The sequence below is a fragment of the Plectropomus leopardus genome, chromosome 12 (assembly GCF_026936395.1).
Source record: "Plectropomus leopardus strain MGB_pleo_1.0 chromosome 12, ASM2693639v1, whole genome shotgun sequence".
Classification (NCBI taxonomy): Eukaryota; Metazoa; Chordata; class Actinopteri; order Perciformes; family Serranidae; genus Plectropomus; species Plectropomus leopardus.
The window spans coordinates 25,670,805-25,688,038 of NC_142187.1; the positions used below are offsets into that span (position 1 = coordinate 25,670,805).

At 38.6% G+C, this 17,234-nt stretch overlaps 1 protein-coding gene across 3 annotated transcripts; it reads right to left on the bottom strand.

Annotated features, from left to right (window-relative positions):
• Positions 1-2,240: 2,240 nt before the first annotated feature.
• Positions 2,241-16,110, bottom strand: gjc2 (gap junction protein gamma 2). Of its 3 annotated transcripts, none has more exons than XM_042497072.2 (2): positions 15,374-16,110; positions 2,241-4,638 (listed from the first exon to the last, which is right to left on the bottom strand). In XM_042497072.2, the coding sequence occupies exon 2, from the start codon at positions 4,607-4,609 to the stop codon at positions 3,353-3,355; it is 1,257 nt and encodes a 418-aa protein (XP_042353006.1). In that variant the 5' UTR covers positions 4,610-4,638; positions 15,374-16,110; the 3' UTR covers positions 2,241-3,352. The 3 variants fall into 3 exon arrangements, with proteins under 3 accessions (XP_042353006.1, XP_042353007.1, XP_042353008.1); XM_042497073.2 differs by lacking the exon at positions 15,374-16,110 and adding an exon at positions 15,198-15,333; XM_042497074.2 differs by lacking the exon at positions 15,374-16,110 and adding an exon at positions 7,048-7,499.
• Between the last annotated feature and the right edge of the window lie 1,124 nt (positions 16,111-17,234).

The following is a 17,234-nucleotide window of genomic DNA, read 5'->3' on the forward strand; positions in this document are numbered from 1 at the left end:
AGAAAATGACAAAATGCTGAGCAGGCAGCATATGCAATGTAATGCGCCTCCCACTGAGGCTCTATAAACATTCACTGCTCAGTAAAACTCCTCAACAGATGGGAAAATACCAAAAGAAAATGTGAGTAAACACACACACACACACACACACACACACACACATCTGTACAGAACAAATTGTGTAACTCATTACAGAGTAAAGAGCTACAAGGCTTTTTCTAACAAAACTGCGGCAAAATAAATAATGAAGAGCTAATAAGCGTTGTGAAAGCACATCAAATGTTTTCTTACAGGATAAAGTGAAAAAAACTCCTATATATAGAAATAAAAAGTCATCCAATAGGATAGTAGTGATCCAGCTTCTCAATACAGTTTAACATGATGTCTTTTCCTAAAGCCTGGACAAACACCCATTGTTCTCTGTGTTAACAATTTGCTGATTAGCTCCAGGCGTGGAGTGCCACTTAAGGAAACCTACACTGGCACATAGATTGTTGAATGTGCATTCAGTTGCCTGTAACTGTTGGAATATAATAATCATTTGTATATGGATTGAGTACAATATAATTTTCCACATGGAGTTTTGTGGATCAGTAATTGGATTTATTGTGTACATTAGGTTTTACAATAGGGTTTTTATGTTATTTAGTGGCAGTCTACACCTGATGCTACTTATCCAATAATTAATGAGTACAAGAATGCCTGTTTGTCTCCATAAGTCTTTTGACACAAGGCCTTGTTTTAACATTGAATATATTTATACAAGTTTTTTTTATTTATGTTTTTATTTTCTTACTGCAACTGATTAAGGAAAATAGCTGCTTTTTACTTTTTATGGCATTTTCCCATATGTAAGATAGTAAAATGCTGAGTGGATTCATAGGTTGTAAAGATTATATGCCCCTGCTGCACCATCGCTTTGCTATAGGCTACTCAGTAAAGATTAGGGCCCGACAGGCTACATTTCAAAATATACTTAAAAGTCCAGCGTGTAGGATTTAGGGGCATCTATTGAGAGAAGTGGAAGCTATATATCAAAACTATGTTTTCATTCATTTACGACATTTAAGACAAATTGAACAACAGAATAATGTCAGCATCTCATCCCAAACACATTAAACAGTTTGTAGGAATCAGTCGTTTAAAATGTGATCAACTGTAAATGACACAATTTGCTACATTTTTGTTTCCCCAGAAATTTTCATGGACAAAATTTCAAAAATTTGGCTATGACTTTTCAAGGACTCATAATTATTATTATTTTTCTTACCTCACTTGCCCAGTGTTTTTTCAAACATACCAGATTCAAACTCTATTTAAACATAATTTCAGCTTGCTGGCATACATGAAGGGAGAGAGGAAACGCTGGAAGAAAACTGTATGCTATGGTAAACAGAACACACAAATATTACAATAATTGATCAAAAAATATAATTACACACAGTAAAATCCTATGACTTTTCCAAAACTTTTAATGATTTTTACTAATTCCATGGAAAATGTGTTTGTGAAATTCAATGACTTCTCATGGTGCATGACCTTGAAAACCCAGTGTTAAGGCTTTAAATGGATCTCTTTCTTGTTATGAGACTTTCTAGCTATAACAACAACGACATTGTTAGAGCTTGGTGTCCGAGGCTTGAGCCCCAAATGTTTTATTAATAGGATTGGCTCTAAATATGTAGGATATGTACATGTTTAAAAAATTAGAATAGTCCTAATAATAATAAAAAGCCCCAGATCTAATTATCAATGTCATTTCATTTACACTTGTATTTAAATTCACATTCCACCACTGTTAACATAAACTGATTCATTTAACTATTTTCCCAATTCTCATAACTTTTTTTTTAATGATAGCAGTTGTAATTCTGTTTTTACGCAATACTGATACCTACTAATATTTTTAACATAAGAATTCATAATTATTCTGGGAAAAAATGTTTTTACGGATGCATTAAAAATCACAGAAATAGAGATTCTTCATATATATATATATATACATATATATATATATATATATATATATATATATATATATATATATATATATATACATATATATATATTTTAAGTTGGGGAATGATCCTACAGAGTTCTGGGTAAAGCTCCTAATGTCCTATAAATTCTAGAAACACCCCTGTATAACAACAGACATGATACATAAAATAAAAAATTGCAAACTTCTAACCCAAGAACACACCAACAGAGAGGCAGGTGTGCTATAAAGCAACAAATCAGAGGTTTCAAATAAGTTTATTGCTTCATGAATAAAATGCGAGAACAGTCTTTAAAAGTTTGAGGCACTTTGATATATGACAACAGTGAAGGCAGGATTAAATGTTACTCAGAAACCAATTTTAGAAGCATACTGCTTCAATGACAGAAAAACTGAAACGGTCACCTTCAAGACCTAACATGCCTAAACATAAGATAAACGTGGAGCTATTGAATAGCTAAGGATGGGGTTTCTACTGTAGCATATGTGTATAATGTATGTTCCCAGTTGTAAAGCATGCATCATCTGCTTCCGATTGCAGAAAATCAGTTAGAAAATAATCATATTTTCTGTTTACTTACCTCTTCCCCCTTCAAACGTGACACTGCAAGGCTTTGGAAAGTATAGAATAGATAAAGGCTTTGCACGCAATGACTGAAGATCATCACACTAAGCAGATGTTTACCAGAAGAGCCTACAGTGACACAGCCCTGTTTCATTATCTTTATCAAAATATTTCACATTTAATCTGCTTCCAGCAACACTCGTCCATACTACATCCAAAAATACTTCCCCGAATATTAAACATGCATCTTTCCAACAATTATCATCATTCTTCAGAAATGAGTCATTGTGCATTCGCAGTGTTTTTCACCGCATTTTCAAATTTGTATCGAGGGTACAATCACACACAAAGTTAGATTTCTTCAGATTAATCCAGTTCAGCGGCAGTCAAGGGTAGATCAGATAAATAGCTCGAAGCAGTCTATTTTTACTTTGACATTTTAGCTGGAATTAGAGATGTTTAACTAAGTAAGCACATGTTAACCATGTCCAGAAGCTATGGCGGGCACAAACTGACACACTACAGTAACAAAGAAGATTCGTGATACTGGATTTGATCATTTCTTTATGTGTGCTTTCATTGAAATCCCCCAAAAACTGTTAACTGTACTCTTTCAGCTAGAGTGATTGAATTCTTAATTGTTATTGTCCAAAGTCGCATCTCTCACTCTCTCTCTCTCATACACACACACACTCACAGGCACACACTCACACTCATGTTCTCCAGCTGTGTCACAGTGCAGTCCTGGAGTCTTAAAATACTGTTAATTCACTAAATTAGAATTATCTCTAGATCCAGACAGATGTCTTTCCATTTTTTACAATAGTCGCAGCCTTTTCTGCAGCGGATTTCGGCCGCGCTCCTTGTTTCTCCTGGACTGTATTGACTCGATTTTGCTCGGCCATAGTGCCCCCAGACACAGGACTGCTGGTTCTGGATGTTTGCTGGTTGTTTTTGGTTTGATATGTTTGAAAGGCCATATCGAGCTGTTCCTGGGCAACCCGAAGGTGCCGATGCAGGCTCGCCAAATCAGACGGGATATTCTCATCCGGGCTGGTGCACTGCTGCTCCTGGGCCACATTGGCCATGTTCTGCTCGTGGGTGATGAGGCTGTTGGGGATCCTGCTAGGTTTGTCTGTCTTCATCACGAGGTTGTACCCCGGAGGGGAGGCTGGGATGTTTCGAGAAAACGGGCAGCTGTAGGACGTTCGTCGGCCCCGGTTCCTCTTCATGCGAAGAGTGTCCCGAAAAGCGCCTACTCCCAAGTGAAGCATCTCGCACACATTTAGCACTAGACAAAGACAGCTTACCACATACATGATGAGGAGGAAGATAGTTTTCTCAGTGGGCCTGGAGATGAAACAGTCCACTCTGTGTGGACAGGGGACCCTGTTGCATACGTATGAAGGACTAACTTGAAAGCCATAGAGGAGATACTGTCCTGCAAGAAAGGCGATTTCAAAAATAGCTCGCGACATGAGCTGAAGGACATAGATTCTCATCAAGCCTTCTTGCATAATTCTTCGACGGCCATCATGTTTTGGGGGGTGATTGCTACTGCTGCTCGCTGGTTCAGGCTTAGCCTCCTGCACCTCCAGTGTATCCTCATAGATCATGGGCTCTGCATCGTCATCTTCCTCCTCCTCTAGGACATCCTCCAGATGATGGTTCTCCCTCCACCTGGAGTGAGGAGGAGGCTTTTTGCGGAGCCTGTGGTGCTTCCTGCGGTCCTCCTCTGTAGTTCGGGCTATCTTGTGGATGGCGTAACCCATGTACATGATGGAGGGAGTGGAGATCATGATGATCTGGAAGACCCAGAAGCGGACGTGAGAGAGCGGAGCGAAGGCATCGTAGCATACGTTGTCGCAGCCGGGCTGCTTGGTGTTGCAGGTGAATTTGGTCTGCTCGTCTGAGTAGATGGACTCGCCTCCGACTGCTGTGAGCACGATGCGGAAGATGATGAGCACGGTCAGCCACACTTTCCCCACAAAGGTGGAGTGGTTGTGGATCTCTTCCAGGAGACGAGTGAGAAAGCTCCAGCTCATGTTGCTCTAACAAGCTTTTCAATTAGAATCTGTAAACAGAGAAAAACAACCTAATTAAGATCCAAGTAGAGACCCATCGAAGAAGGGATTTGGACTTGAAAAGGCTGTGAGTTACAGTTTAATTCCGTTTTAGTGGATTGTAATTTTGCTCCCGGAATCACAGTAAAATACTGTAGTATTATGTCGTAAGTTTATATATTTCTTCCAGATGTACTCCTTATATCAAAAGCCTGTGCTGTTTATGTCCAACCCAAACAAAACCATACTAGAACTGCAATTAACATTTGTTTTCAGTTTTGATTTCAATTCAAATGTATTTATAAAGCACATTCAAAATCAACAACAGCTGACTGAAATGCTGTACAATCCAAAAATAGCAAAACTATAAAAATAACACAGAAAAATAAAATAATAAATAACCCAGGGGAAACACAGAGACCATATAAACAATGTAGTGGAAACACACAAAAAAAAACTGTTTAAAAGACAAAGGAACAATCATTTATAAAGGCAACAGGCACAGTGAGTTAAAAGCCAGAGAATAAAAATGTGTTTTAAGGCAGGATTTAAAAACAGGCAGTGTAGGGACAAACCTAATGTGTAAAGGCAAAGTTATTTTGTCATTTTGTTTGTTATTGATTGTTTTATTGTCTATAAAAAAAATAACTTGAAGGATCAAGTTGTTCCTAAAATACTTGCCAGTCAATTAATCATTGATCAACTAACCATTTCAGCAATAAACCATTGTGGGCTGACAGGAAATGTGGACTTTACAAATGTGTCAGACATCAACTACACAGTTAGACTTCTTGATGTAGAGGAGACATTCATTTTCAATCAATTGCGCAGCCAAACACAAGACAATGGCTTGTGTTGATTCATGTCAGTGAGCAGGGTGATGTCATTCAGTCAGCCTATCTGAACACACACCACGCGGTACTCTAATATCCAGTTTTAACAGAATTAAATAGTTTCAAAAAGGGCTGAAATAGCAGAAATAGAAATGGTAAGATTACAAACAAGAACACTGAATCAGAAACATACAAATCTGGCAATGATAACATATTTTGGTTACATAGCTTTGACCAAAGAACACACTTAAAAGGGTGACACGCTAAAAACATAAAATGAAACATAAAGTGCTCTGAATATAAGACGAGTCTATTCTGGCACAAGTGTGTGATCCACTCAGAGAGCCACTTCAGAAACATATTGTACAGTGTTTTCAACACATCATGCCAAGGGACACACACAGTCTAACAGATGACATGAAACCTCACAGTGTCATCCTCTGACTCTGTGAGGTGAATGGCTCTACGACAAGGAGACAGCGTAGCGCTTCTGTCCCCTTCATTCATGGGCCGGAGCAGCAGAGTTCGAGTTGATCTCATGACTGCGGCACTGTGTTCCCTGGCGTGGGATGTGCCATCTCCCCTGCCATCTGAGTGAACAGGAGAGGCTTGTTGATCTGCCACGAGGCCTCCCCTCCAGATCCAGCACTGCTGACGCTGGGGAGGGGGGTACAGCCACACGGAGACAGATGGCACCTATGGTGGGCGAGTCAAGTCTGCCCCAGGATGGCATGACAGGAGGGCCACTACACGGAGGATTTCTAAGTTTGAACGAATCATACTGGAGCAGAAAACATCCTGCCCAAACACGGCTCTCAAGATATTCGCCTGCTGTTGATGTGTTTTGCAAAGTGTTTTACAGCTTGCTATGATCATTTGTTGCCTTGTCTGTCTTTAATTTTCAGTGTTGTTACAATTTTAACTACTCTCCTGAAGAGATGTCTAATCTAAATGTCTGTTTAATAAATAAAGATTAGATTTTACTGAGGACAAAGAAGCAAGTGACAAAAACTGAGTTTAGGTTTAAGATTTTATTTGTGTTGGTTACGATACGCAACACACAAAAGTCTTATAAGTCTAATAATTTGAAAATGTGGAAAAACAAGCTTCAGAAATGTTACAAAATAAGCTACAGATGCATTGTAGTTATAGAAAATATTCAAACTGAATAAATACAATCATTTATGATATTAAAATTTCACAAATTAGAGACACTTTTTTAAAAATAAAGGCTTAACAAACTGATACAAACTAGATAGTTATTGCATGGTTAAGGCATATTTTTCAATCCTAAGCGCAGGTATTTTATCATTGATGCAGGTGCAGGCCCAATATATTTTACATTATTAAACAGGTATCATATTGTATTGTGTTTGGTGAAAATATAGCAATAGATACATGTTTTTTTAAGCAGCATTTTCATATTTGAAGACTTCAGCAATGGTATTAAATGATCTTACAGCCAGATGAATTCAGACCTCACAAACAGTCCACAATTTCACTGTAACAAACTGAGCATTTATAATTTTGAGAATTAAACAGAAACTACAGTTTCTTTAGGGAAAATCAATAACTGAAACAACCCACCTGGAAAAGTTGCACATGCATTTCCCATCCTGAAAGTCTCCTGTGCCCTCTCTAGATATCCCCTGCTCAGTCTGATCCATGGAATACCACTTCAGTCTTAATGTCCTTGCCTTCCCCGCCTTATTGATCACTCACAGGATGGCGAAAACGAAAAAAACAGTGACGAAACTGATCAGACTAGACTCTCTATTTATTCCGTTTTCCCACTCTGTGCAGAAGTGAGGTCTCGCCGCTGTGAATGCCTCACATTCTGGCTTGTGTCTGGTTTCTATTACACCAGCCTTCTGCCCAAGAAGGAAGTATAAAAAACAGAGAGGCAGAAAAAAAATCCTCCTCTGGCAAGTGACCCTCATCCAAGGGTTCAGACTTGAGGATATCGTACTGCAGATTGAAATGAACACCCAGCTGAGGGAGCGTGTTAATCGCAACACAGTCAACCTCCCCCCAACGCTTATGTGCAACATTTGTAACACAGATGATGAAGGTCTCTCTCTCTCTCTCTCATTCTCTCTGTTTCTCTGACTTTGTCTCCCTCTCCCTCTTTCTCTTTACTTCTCCATCATCTATGTGTCTTTCCGTCTTGCAGGTTGATGTTTACGTGCCCTCCAACCATTTGTACAGCAACAACAGTATCTGACTAATGTATAGAGTCGTGGCACACTTCACACGCATTTGTAACAATGCAAAAGGTCATTTAACATCCACACCTCCTCCTCCTCTTCCTCTCTTGTCTCACACACACAACAGCCACAGTAATATGTTGGTAAATGCAGATTAGCATCCTCTATATTATCTGTCAATTACATAAGAGTTTACAGTGGGTGACAGTTATGAAAAAACAACTCTGTAGAGACAAAGATGGGGAGTTTGAGGACAGAAGTGTCACTGAGACATAAGCCATCTTGCCTCAGCGCAGATCCGCTAGAATGTAACCAGCAGGTACGCTCAGTCATATCAAGTGTCATAATATTTAGATCCTCCATCCAGGCAGATGGCCAGATAACAGAGCAGTGGACAGGTTGCACTCTGCACTCCTGCTACACGTCTTTTCCGACTTGATGTTTATACTTTCAGGCTTTCACCTCGGCCTGAGGAGCGCAGTAGCACACGTTGTTGCTTGAGGCATGAGGTGGATTTTTTCACATGATGGCAAAAGTGGCTGTGTGTGTACAGAAGTCTCTCCCTCTCTCTCTCACACACACACACACATGTACTTCCTTACATTTTTTTTAAGGTCTGAAATAACACGACAAAGTACAGATGAGGTGGTGATTCATGCAAGATTAAACTTGGAAAGAAATTCCTCCATCTCTTTATTGTATGTGCCAGACGCTGCTGTCAGGTTTGGGAAGCGATCTAAAGTCAACTACTTTTAATCGAGGACAGATAAACGGGTTAGTGTCTGGCTTGCGTTAATGAAATGTGTCTGGTCATTGTCACAGTGACCATATTATTATAATGTTACTTTCACAAGGCCCTCAATAACCCTTAATTATGACCTGTATACAGCTATAAAGCCAAGAAAAACGTTCAACAACATCAGCGAGGCCCCCATCAATCAGATCACACTTTCAACTCAGTTCCTTAAATAATGACAGAAAAGTTTTGATTTCCTGTGTTTCAGTATACTGTGAGGATATTAGACTGTCTTTGGTTGAAGGGTGAGGTTGCAGATTGAATTTCAGAAAGCTACGGTGGATGAAGCAAAAAAGTGGTTTGTCTGTTCTGGGCTACTGTAGGAACAACATGGCAGACTCCTTGGACAAGGAGCATGCCTCCAGGAACAGCCAGGCTTTGAGGCCAGTGGAATGGACTGCACTTGTATGGCACTTTCTTAATCTTGCAGCCACTCAGAGCACTTTAACACTACATGTCACAATCACCTATTCACACGCACATGCACACACAGGTGGCCGAAGCTACCGTACATGGTGCCACCTGCTACTCTGTTACCATTCACATGCACAAAATAAAACTAAAAAAGAAAACATCTTGGTTTGTCTGTCTGCTGTTCCAACAATCACCAACTCTGGTTTGTCAGAAATATGCTGCATTCAAATGGGACATGCAAGCCTGTAGTTACGGCATGGGAAGCCTTGTACACGACATGCTTGGTGTTCAAGTGGTTAAAGAGCACTGCAGTGTGAAATATCAACAATGAGATTGCGCAATCACATGAGAAGTCTTTGTATTTAGATCTCATTCTCTTTGAGCAGTTTGCGGTCAAAAAGAAAACTCTGAGAGCCAGCCATCTGTGCCTGCAGGACCCATCGTCCTGAGGCCTCACCTTCAGGGCTCCCCTCTCCTACTGACTGAGGAGATGTGGCGTAGCGAGCGCCTGTGGTGCAGCACTGAAGAAAAGAAGACAGGGGATGCTGCTGGAATGACTAGAGCATTTGGGGTTTGGACATGTGCTATCCCTAAGGGACAGATACGCACGTGTTTTTAAGTTGCAGCAAGCATTCCTCTCCAAAATCTTCCCATCATCCAAAAGACGCAGATGGTCCAGAGAGGGTTGTTAAGTGAACTAAAAGCCAATTAGAGTTTATATTTCTAAATAGTTGGTAGATCCCACTGCAATTTACAATGAGGAGCTACTCTATCTGTCTATCTACCTGTCTATCTATCTGTCTATCTTCATCTTCATCTAAATATTAATTTGGTTGGTGTTGGTTGGTGTCTAAGATAGATACCACTGGTCATCCATCATTGTAACTTCCAGTTCTAAAAATCTAACACGGCCTAAAAATAACTCATGTAATTTTAAGAGTACAGTGTTTTACTTAAAAAATATTTAAAAAAGAAACAAACTTTATCTTTACTTACTTTATCACAATCTATCATTGGCTTTTATTTTAATTGTTTAAAAAACATTGTATGTATTGCAAGTCAGGGCTGACATAGGTTACCACAGCTGTAGTCAACGGGAAGGGGGAAGTTAACATGTATGTTGAAACATGCATGTTAACTTGCATGTAAATACACTTGTATTTTTTGTTGCCTACCCAGTGCAGCTCAACCACACGATTAATGGCTGTACATATTTGGTGTATGGTTTAAAAACTTCGGCAGCAACTTCTGTAGATAATTTGAGTTAACAGGCTAATTAACTAATTAAGCCATCTGACTGTTATTATGTAAATAGATAAGATGCAGCATTGTAACACCTATTGTGTGCTTCCACTTAAATTTGAACACAAGCAGCTCATTATAGGGTGCTTAAGATTATTTAAATAAAGCTGGCAAATAACCACATATTTATAATTATTAACATGTGGATTACCAGTAATACCATCACTCAACTCTTGGCGATTAGGCTCACTATAGTTTGATAGAGCAGCAATTATTTGATAATAGCAAATACTCAAATTTTAGCAAAAAGAGTAATTATAAACAATCGATTTTTTAAACAATTAATTAGTCTTTGAAACAGCATTAAAACATCTGAATGGCTCACAGTTACTTTGAGCAAAACCAAAAGTGCACAAATGCATCCAGTCAAACCAATGATCGTCTAGTTTTGAATGTGTTGTCCCCGTGTCCTCGGACAACTCGGGCTATTTTAGCTTTGGGAAACTGTAGTTCATGTTGATAAATATTGATTGGACCGCCCAGAGCCAGGAAAATATTACAGTATTCCCCTGTAAGACATTGCTTGACATTGCTCTTGTCACAAGGACTGGCAACATGTGACAGCCAAATGAGAATGTTTAATATTCATTAGGTTACAGTTATATTTAGTGTTACATGTAAAACAAAGCATTTTTTTCAGTTGTGGTAGCATCTGCGAGATGTGAACAACAGTCAAAAAATCCAACATGACAGCTGACAACTGAACACAAACTTACTTTTTTGAAAAAAAATAATGATGATAAATTATTAGCATAAATGTAGTAGTGCACCTGCTGTATGGAAAAATTCATTTTTTTTAAATTTCCTTAACATTTAATTTCAGACACATTTTAACAGAAGGATTTTGTTATTCCCAGACAGTTTCACCTTTAAGAGGTCACAGGGAGCTGTAAGGGTTTGCAGCGTCGCCGAGTGTTGAAGTGATGCAACATGGAGGAGTGAACATCTCGACAACTCTCCTTGGCTGCCACCAATGTCAACACAAGAGTTTTATCCACATGTATTTACTGAACAAAGTTGATGCGAGCAGACTGGGGGCTGTGGAGGTCTGTGTTTATGTAACAGATCAAGCTCCACCATGTGACTTCAATGTGCCCCCCGCCCACCCCCCACCCTCAGAGAAAAGAGTGACACAAGACACCAGAGCAAAAACATGCAACTTGGTGCCTGGACTCCTCCTTCTCTCCCATCTCTCCTACTACTATCATTAAACTGCTCTTACCAGGCTGTGGGGGAGTATCCCATAGGCAGCCTGAGAGTGGTGGCAGTCCCATCTCATTTGTTCATTTTTCTCCCAGTTTCTCAGCCGAGCCTATCCTACCCCCAGGGTGAGTGCGTCCCGTGCCAGTTTTACTAAGGCTGGAGTCCACTGAAGCGACTGAGATGAAAAGCCTTGAGGTGGATGCCAACAACTTCCCTTGGCCAGGGCTCTGCGTCTCCCACATAGAAGCAAAGCAACTTGTATTGAAAATTAGCCAAGACACAACTGTACAATTAAGCAAATAAACACAACTTATTCAGTTAATACTTATGAATTTCTAAAAGAAATTTAAAAAGTGTCAGGTATTCCATCATTTTCCTAAAAACATGTTTACTTTACAATCTGGACTCACTTAAAAATTCATGTCAAACTATTTAAAGCTCTGCACAAAACAAGGACGTGTAAAAATATTTTAATAGTCCTAAAAGTAGATTTTATTCCATTGGAATAAGTCTGTTTCCTTTCATAGAGGCAGGTTACATATATTTTACCGCTCTGATTTCAATCACTCCGGTAGTAAAGATTTGCCTGTAAAAACTCTGCTGCTTTACGTGAGGTATCAGGTCGACCTGTAGACTTGGCATCAACAGCTCAAAAATCTCAATCATTCATGTTTGTCATTTACTATGGCTGACCTTGTGCCAGTTTTTTCCAGTTTGCCAGCTTTATTTTTCACAGGAAAACTGTTAATATTGAAAGTATAAAATATAAAGTATAGAAACAAGTATAAAAGAGCCCTAAGGAACCAAACATTTACTGGGAACAAGACTTCTCAAGTTTAGGGGAGACTTTAGGGTACCCACAAACTTGTTCCTATTCAGATATCTTGAGGTGACCCTATTGAAAATGACAATGCTAATTGTTTCCTTGCCAAAATTTAGCTTAACTTTCAAGTGTTCTTTTGCCCCCCTCCCAGCAAGCTATTCTGACACAGTTGGTACCAATACATGCCTTAGGTTGTCTAATTTCAAAGTGAGTGCACCACAGTCTTTTAAAGACAATAAAGTCAGTTTTTAATTATTTTCACCAGGGAAGCCAGCAATTGACAGGAGCCATGGCCCCACGCTGATTGGGGGCGTCACAGCATAAAGCATCAGTGCTTGAAGTAACGGACTGCCCTGTAGACTTGACATCATGAGCTCAAAAATACTGTCTCATTCATGTTTGTCATCTGATATGAACTGACCTCTTTGCTGTGTTATCACTGTGCCAGTTTGTTGTGGGGTTTTTTTCTCAGAAAAGACATAAACGGTTAAAGTGTGCAAACCAGTGTCCACAGCACATGACTGACTGTTGGCTACATGATAGAGTAAGGTCATATCATGTTTTTTTTAAGTTGCTGACAGGCTTTCAACACATTGAGGCTCAGTTGCAAAAAGATGGTTAAATGGAGCTAATGGAAATACTTTTTGAGAAAAAAATCCTCTGTGTTTATTGATATTAAAGCAGATCGTGAACAGATGACACTAATTAAGATTTACTTAAGAGCTCTTTGATCACAAGGGTCTCCAAAATAGAAAGACACATTGTAATTGAACATTCAAGTGAATCAAGTTCACAAGATTCTTATTTTTTTTTATTCCCTGTCATTGTTTTTGCACTCGCTGATGAGGTTTCCCATCAGGGCAGTACAATCCAACACACAACTACCCATCCAAATAAACAAAATAACAACGCTTTGCTTGCAGAGCTGGAGGGCCTTAATCTTTGACATTATCTTGTCTTAACTGGCCATGTCATGGGCTGATCTGAGGCAAGCCCAAAGGAGCAGCAGACCTAGTCAGGGTCATTTGGACTACCAGAGATATGTTTACTGCAGCTCCTTCCTTCCAGATGCCTTAGTGCTGCTGCCCTTCTCCAACTCAGTGAACTCCTGGTAGCAATGCTGCAGGATTACACTGAAAACAGCAATACACCCTCTCTCTTTGGCGTTCACTTATGCAACAAGAGCTCAGATCAAAACTGTATATGTGAGCTTACTGTATAGTGTACTAGTGCACACGTGACATTTAAAGCTTAACTATTAAGTCCATGATAAGATGAGGCAAACTGCTGAGCAAAAGGCACTGGCAAACAGGAGGAACAGATTGGGCAAAATATTAACCTGCAAGGCAAATGTGTATGTGATGATGTAAACCCAGAATATTTTCTGCAAACAGAAAACAAAACTGCTTTTAAATGGCCTACATATTACAGTTTTTTTGCAGAGACATGAAAACCGGTACTTGTGGCACAATAATTTAAAGCCATAATTTAAAAGTCTGCTTTTCACTAATTTTGAAATTCCAAAACACACTTCTTGCAAATAACTACACACCATTATCTACACCACACACACCTTTCAAAAGTAAAAGCCTGTGTGCTGCTTGCTAAACACCAAACTCAATCATCAATCACCTGCACCAAGAGTGCACATGTGAAAACACCTGCAACCAATTAGATCACTTAGCAATCAGAGTTTAAACAGTATGAACGGGATTAAAGTTTGTTCTGTCATGTGCACAACAATTGAGGCCAATTTTGGAGAGAGATTATGTCTGATACTATTATGATTATTGAGAATAAACAAATCAGTTTGTTTCCAAATGCATTTGTGTTCATAGTTTATATTTACATCAGAACATGAAAAAGACTCTAGATAATAGTGTTTTATTCACAGCACATTAGACAGCAATTGGCATGCGGAAAGACCTATTTATCTGGTGTTTGTAATCCAAATATACACATTTTATAATGGCTTATATAGTTTTGATTAAGAGTTTGCATTTGCAAGAGGTGTTTTAGAGTTTAGAGTTTTGACAAATGGGGGCTTTAGTTTTAGAAATGCTGGCATTAGTAATACACTGATCATTAAGAGCAGATGTATGTAGCTAATATTTGCTCTGCTTATGTCAATTGACATTTTTATCCACTAGATGGCATTCATGTACACAGCTGACACACTCTGAGGGAATGTTTTCAAACATCTTGCAAATATGTGGTACTTTCCAAATCACTTTTATGTCAATGATCGGTCTGTTATCTTTACCCACATAAGAGGATAAGATTATTGACTTTTGGAGCACTAGCCCAGAGTGATATTAGGTGGAAAATATAAAAAAAATAATGGCAGTTTAGACACTAAAACATAACTGCCAGATCTTCATGATTGCACAAACATATTGGCTGAATAATTTAGGCGTTAAGATTGAGTTATAGTATTTTTAAGGCATTTAATACATCTAACCAGCAAGGGAGTGTAAAATTCCATTACTACAACAGTTCACATGAGGACTACACCAAAACAGGAAGGGTTGTTTTATGTGCTGTGTCCTCATTGTTTCAGGCTGAAAACCGCTTTCCTGTTTAACTGCCCCTCTGTATCACTGAAATAGATTCTTCTCCTTTTTTTTCATTTGAAAAATCCCACTTAATATGTTTTAGATTACTTTATACAAACACTGCCATTCAAATTTACAGGCATAAAGCAGTAACTTACTGTATTAAGAGGTTTACTAAAACTTCATATCAATCTGAGCTGCTGTGGCAACACGATAACCGCTACTGTCCATATTTTAAAAATGAAACAACACATAATAAAGTTAGATTTTCAAGGACAGAATACAAAACAACAACACAATATGAGACAACAACACAATGTGATACAACTGTCATTTGCATTAAAAACCAAACCTCTCAACATGGCGTTTAACCACGAGACTGAATAGAAAAAGGATGCATACATCACATTTAAACAAAAATGTAACAAGCAACCTACTTATTTTCTGGCACTTCAAGTTGCATGAACATCTTTCTCCAGCTTAGTCAAAATGCTGACAAAAATGAAAGCCTTTGTTTATGCATATAAAGCCAATAAATACATACAGTATTATGAGCAGCATAATCCACAGCACCACAGGGGTAAAAAAAAAGAGTAATGAAGACTGTACCTACCTGTCCATGCAGATAAAGCAGCAGCCTTATTCTATGCTTATGTTCATCCTGGGCGGGCATCCAGAGGCATCGTTTCACTGTCAGACTCAGAAGCAGGATGAGAGAGACAATGGGTCATTTTTCTTCAAAACCCCTCACCACCAAGTACAGGCACGACACTCAGGAGACCAGCATCCTCCCAAAGGCCCCATTGTTTCCCCGCTCGTCTGCCTCCACTGCCATGACCACTCGCTGTTTATTTATTTAAATCAGGATGACTCCTGCTACAACCCCATTCATTCACCCAGAAATTAGAAGTGACGTAGCTCTGGACCTCCAAAACCTTGCTTTTCCTGATTTAGCCATGTGTGAGTGTGTGTGCAGGCCTGCATGATGTGAGAGTACTACCAAAGTTATCATCAGCTGACAACATTATTTCCAACATATTCTTTAAAAATGGTGTCGTTAACTTATAGTGTACTTGTGGGTGTTTAACACATTTCATTATCCACCTAAAAAATACTTCACCAACAAAAATTGTCCCAAAAGGTGCTTATGATGTTAAGTCAATGCATGGGGACCAGTTTAACAACAGCAAAACTACATACAATATTTTTACAAACTCTAACACAATTCATGCAGTATAATATGAGTCTTACTTATCCAATCAGATGCATAGTACTGACTAAACTCATGCATTTTTGCATTTACCCAGGGCCTGCCACAGCACGTGCAAGCATATGCATGCAAGCATGAGCAGAGTTCACAGACACGGATGTATCTGATTACTAATGATAAAGCAAAAAATGCACAATTTTGGAAAATACATGACTGTTTGAATGAGACTTGGGTTTCACAATATGAGTTTTGCTGGTAGACGTGGTCCCAATTCATGAAAAATATATAAATATATATATATATTCATAAATAAATATATAAATGGTCATTGTGGAAGTGAAGCATTCCTTTAGACCTTATTCTTGTGATGTGCTGAAGATTTGAATGTGGGGTTTTTTTTTGCCATTTTAAAGTTATTTTCAAAGCCAAGGAAAGCTTGTGTAAGGCTTTTCCTCATGTGTTTGCAAAGGGCTGTTTGTGTTGTTCATTTGCCAAGGTATGAAAATGTGGCAATGGCATGCCAAAGCCTTAATGATTACAAAGGTATGATATTCTTTTGGGATTATGTTTAATCTCTTGTCATCTTTTGTATCAGAAATGTAGCACTGTATGTAAATGAAGTTCAACTTACATAATAAACTTCAAATATATACATGCTACGGCAAAGATAATGTAAAACAAGTATGGAATTGTGGCAGGTTTTTAAATTAACAGGTTTTAGGTTACAGGTTTCACCGATGTCCTGATAAGACCACCGTGACTATAGGAAAATCATAGACAAGTATTCATTTATAATGGTCCACATTTAAAATATGTGTTCAGGCAAAAAGGACTGCATATGCTTTTTGAAAAATCTTTTACACATTGTTCATTTAGCGGCTACTTCCATCACAGGACAGGCTGGGACTTTACGGTCGATTATTGCTCATGGGCAGCTTTGTGTTAGGGTCAGCCAGAACATGCTGGTGTTTATGTGTAATGTCTGTTAACTTCAACATTTACATAAAGTCCAGTAAATGTACCTGTCATAACAATAATCATAAATTGAGAGAGTGATTCACACATTAATTTAATTGTTTACATACCTGATGTAAACAATTTAAAAAGGCAAGAACATTACAGGCAAAGATTACAACTCTTTTTTGTCCCTTCATTTTGAAATAACAAATGCCATGGATATAAATCAATTTTTATGCTTATAGCGTAGCACTATTGGTGTGTTGGTCAGTCTATCACTTTGATTCAGACAGAAATACCTCATCAA

Excerpts from the sequence above, each read along its gene's own strand:
- gjc2 (XM_042497072.2), bottom strand. The coding sequence starts at position 4,609 with ATGAGCTGGAGCTTTCTCACTCGTCTCCTGGAAGAGATCCACAACCAC.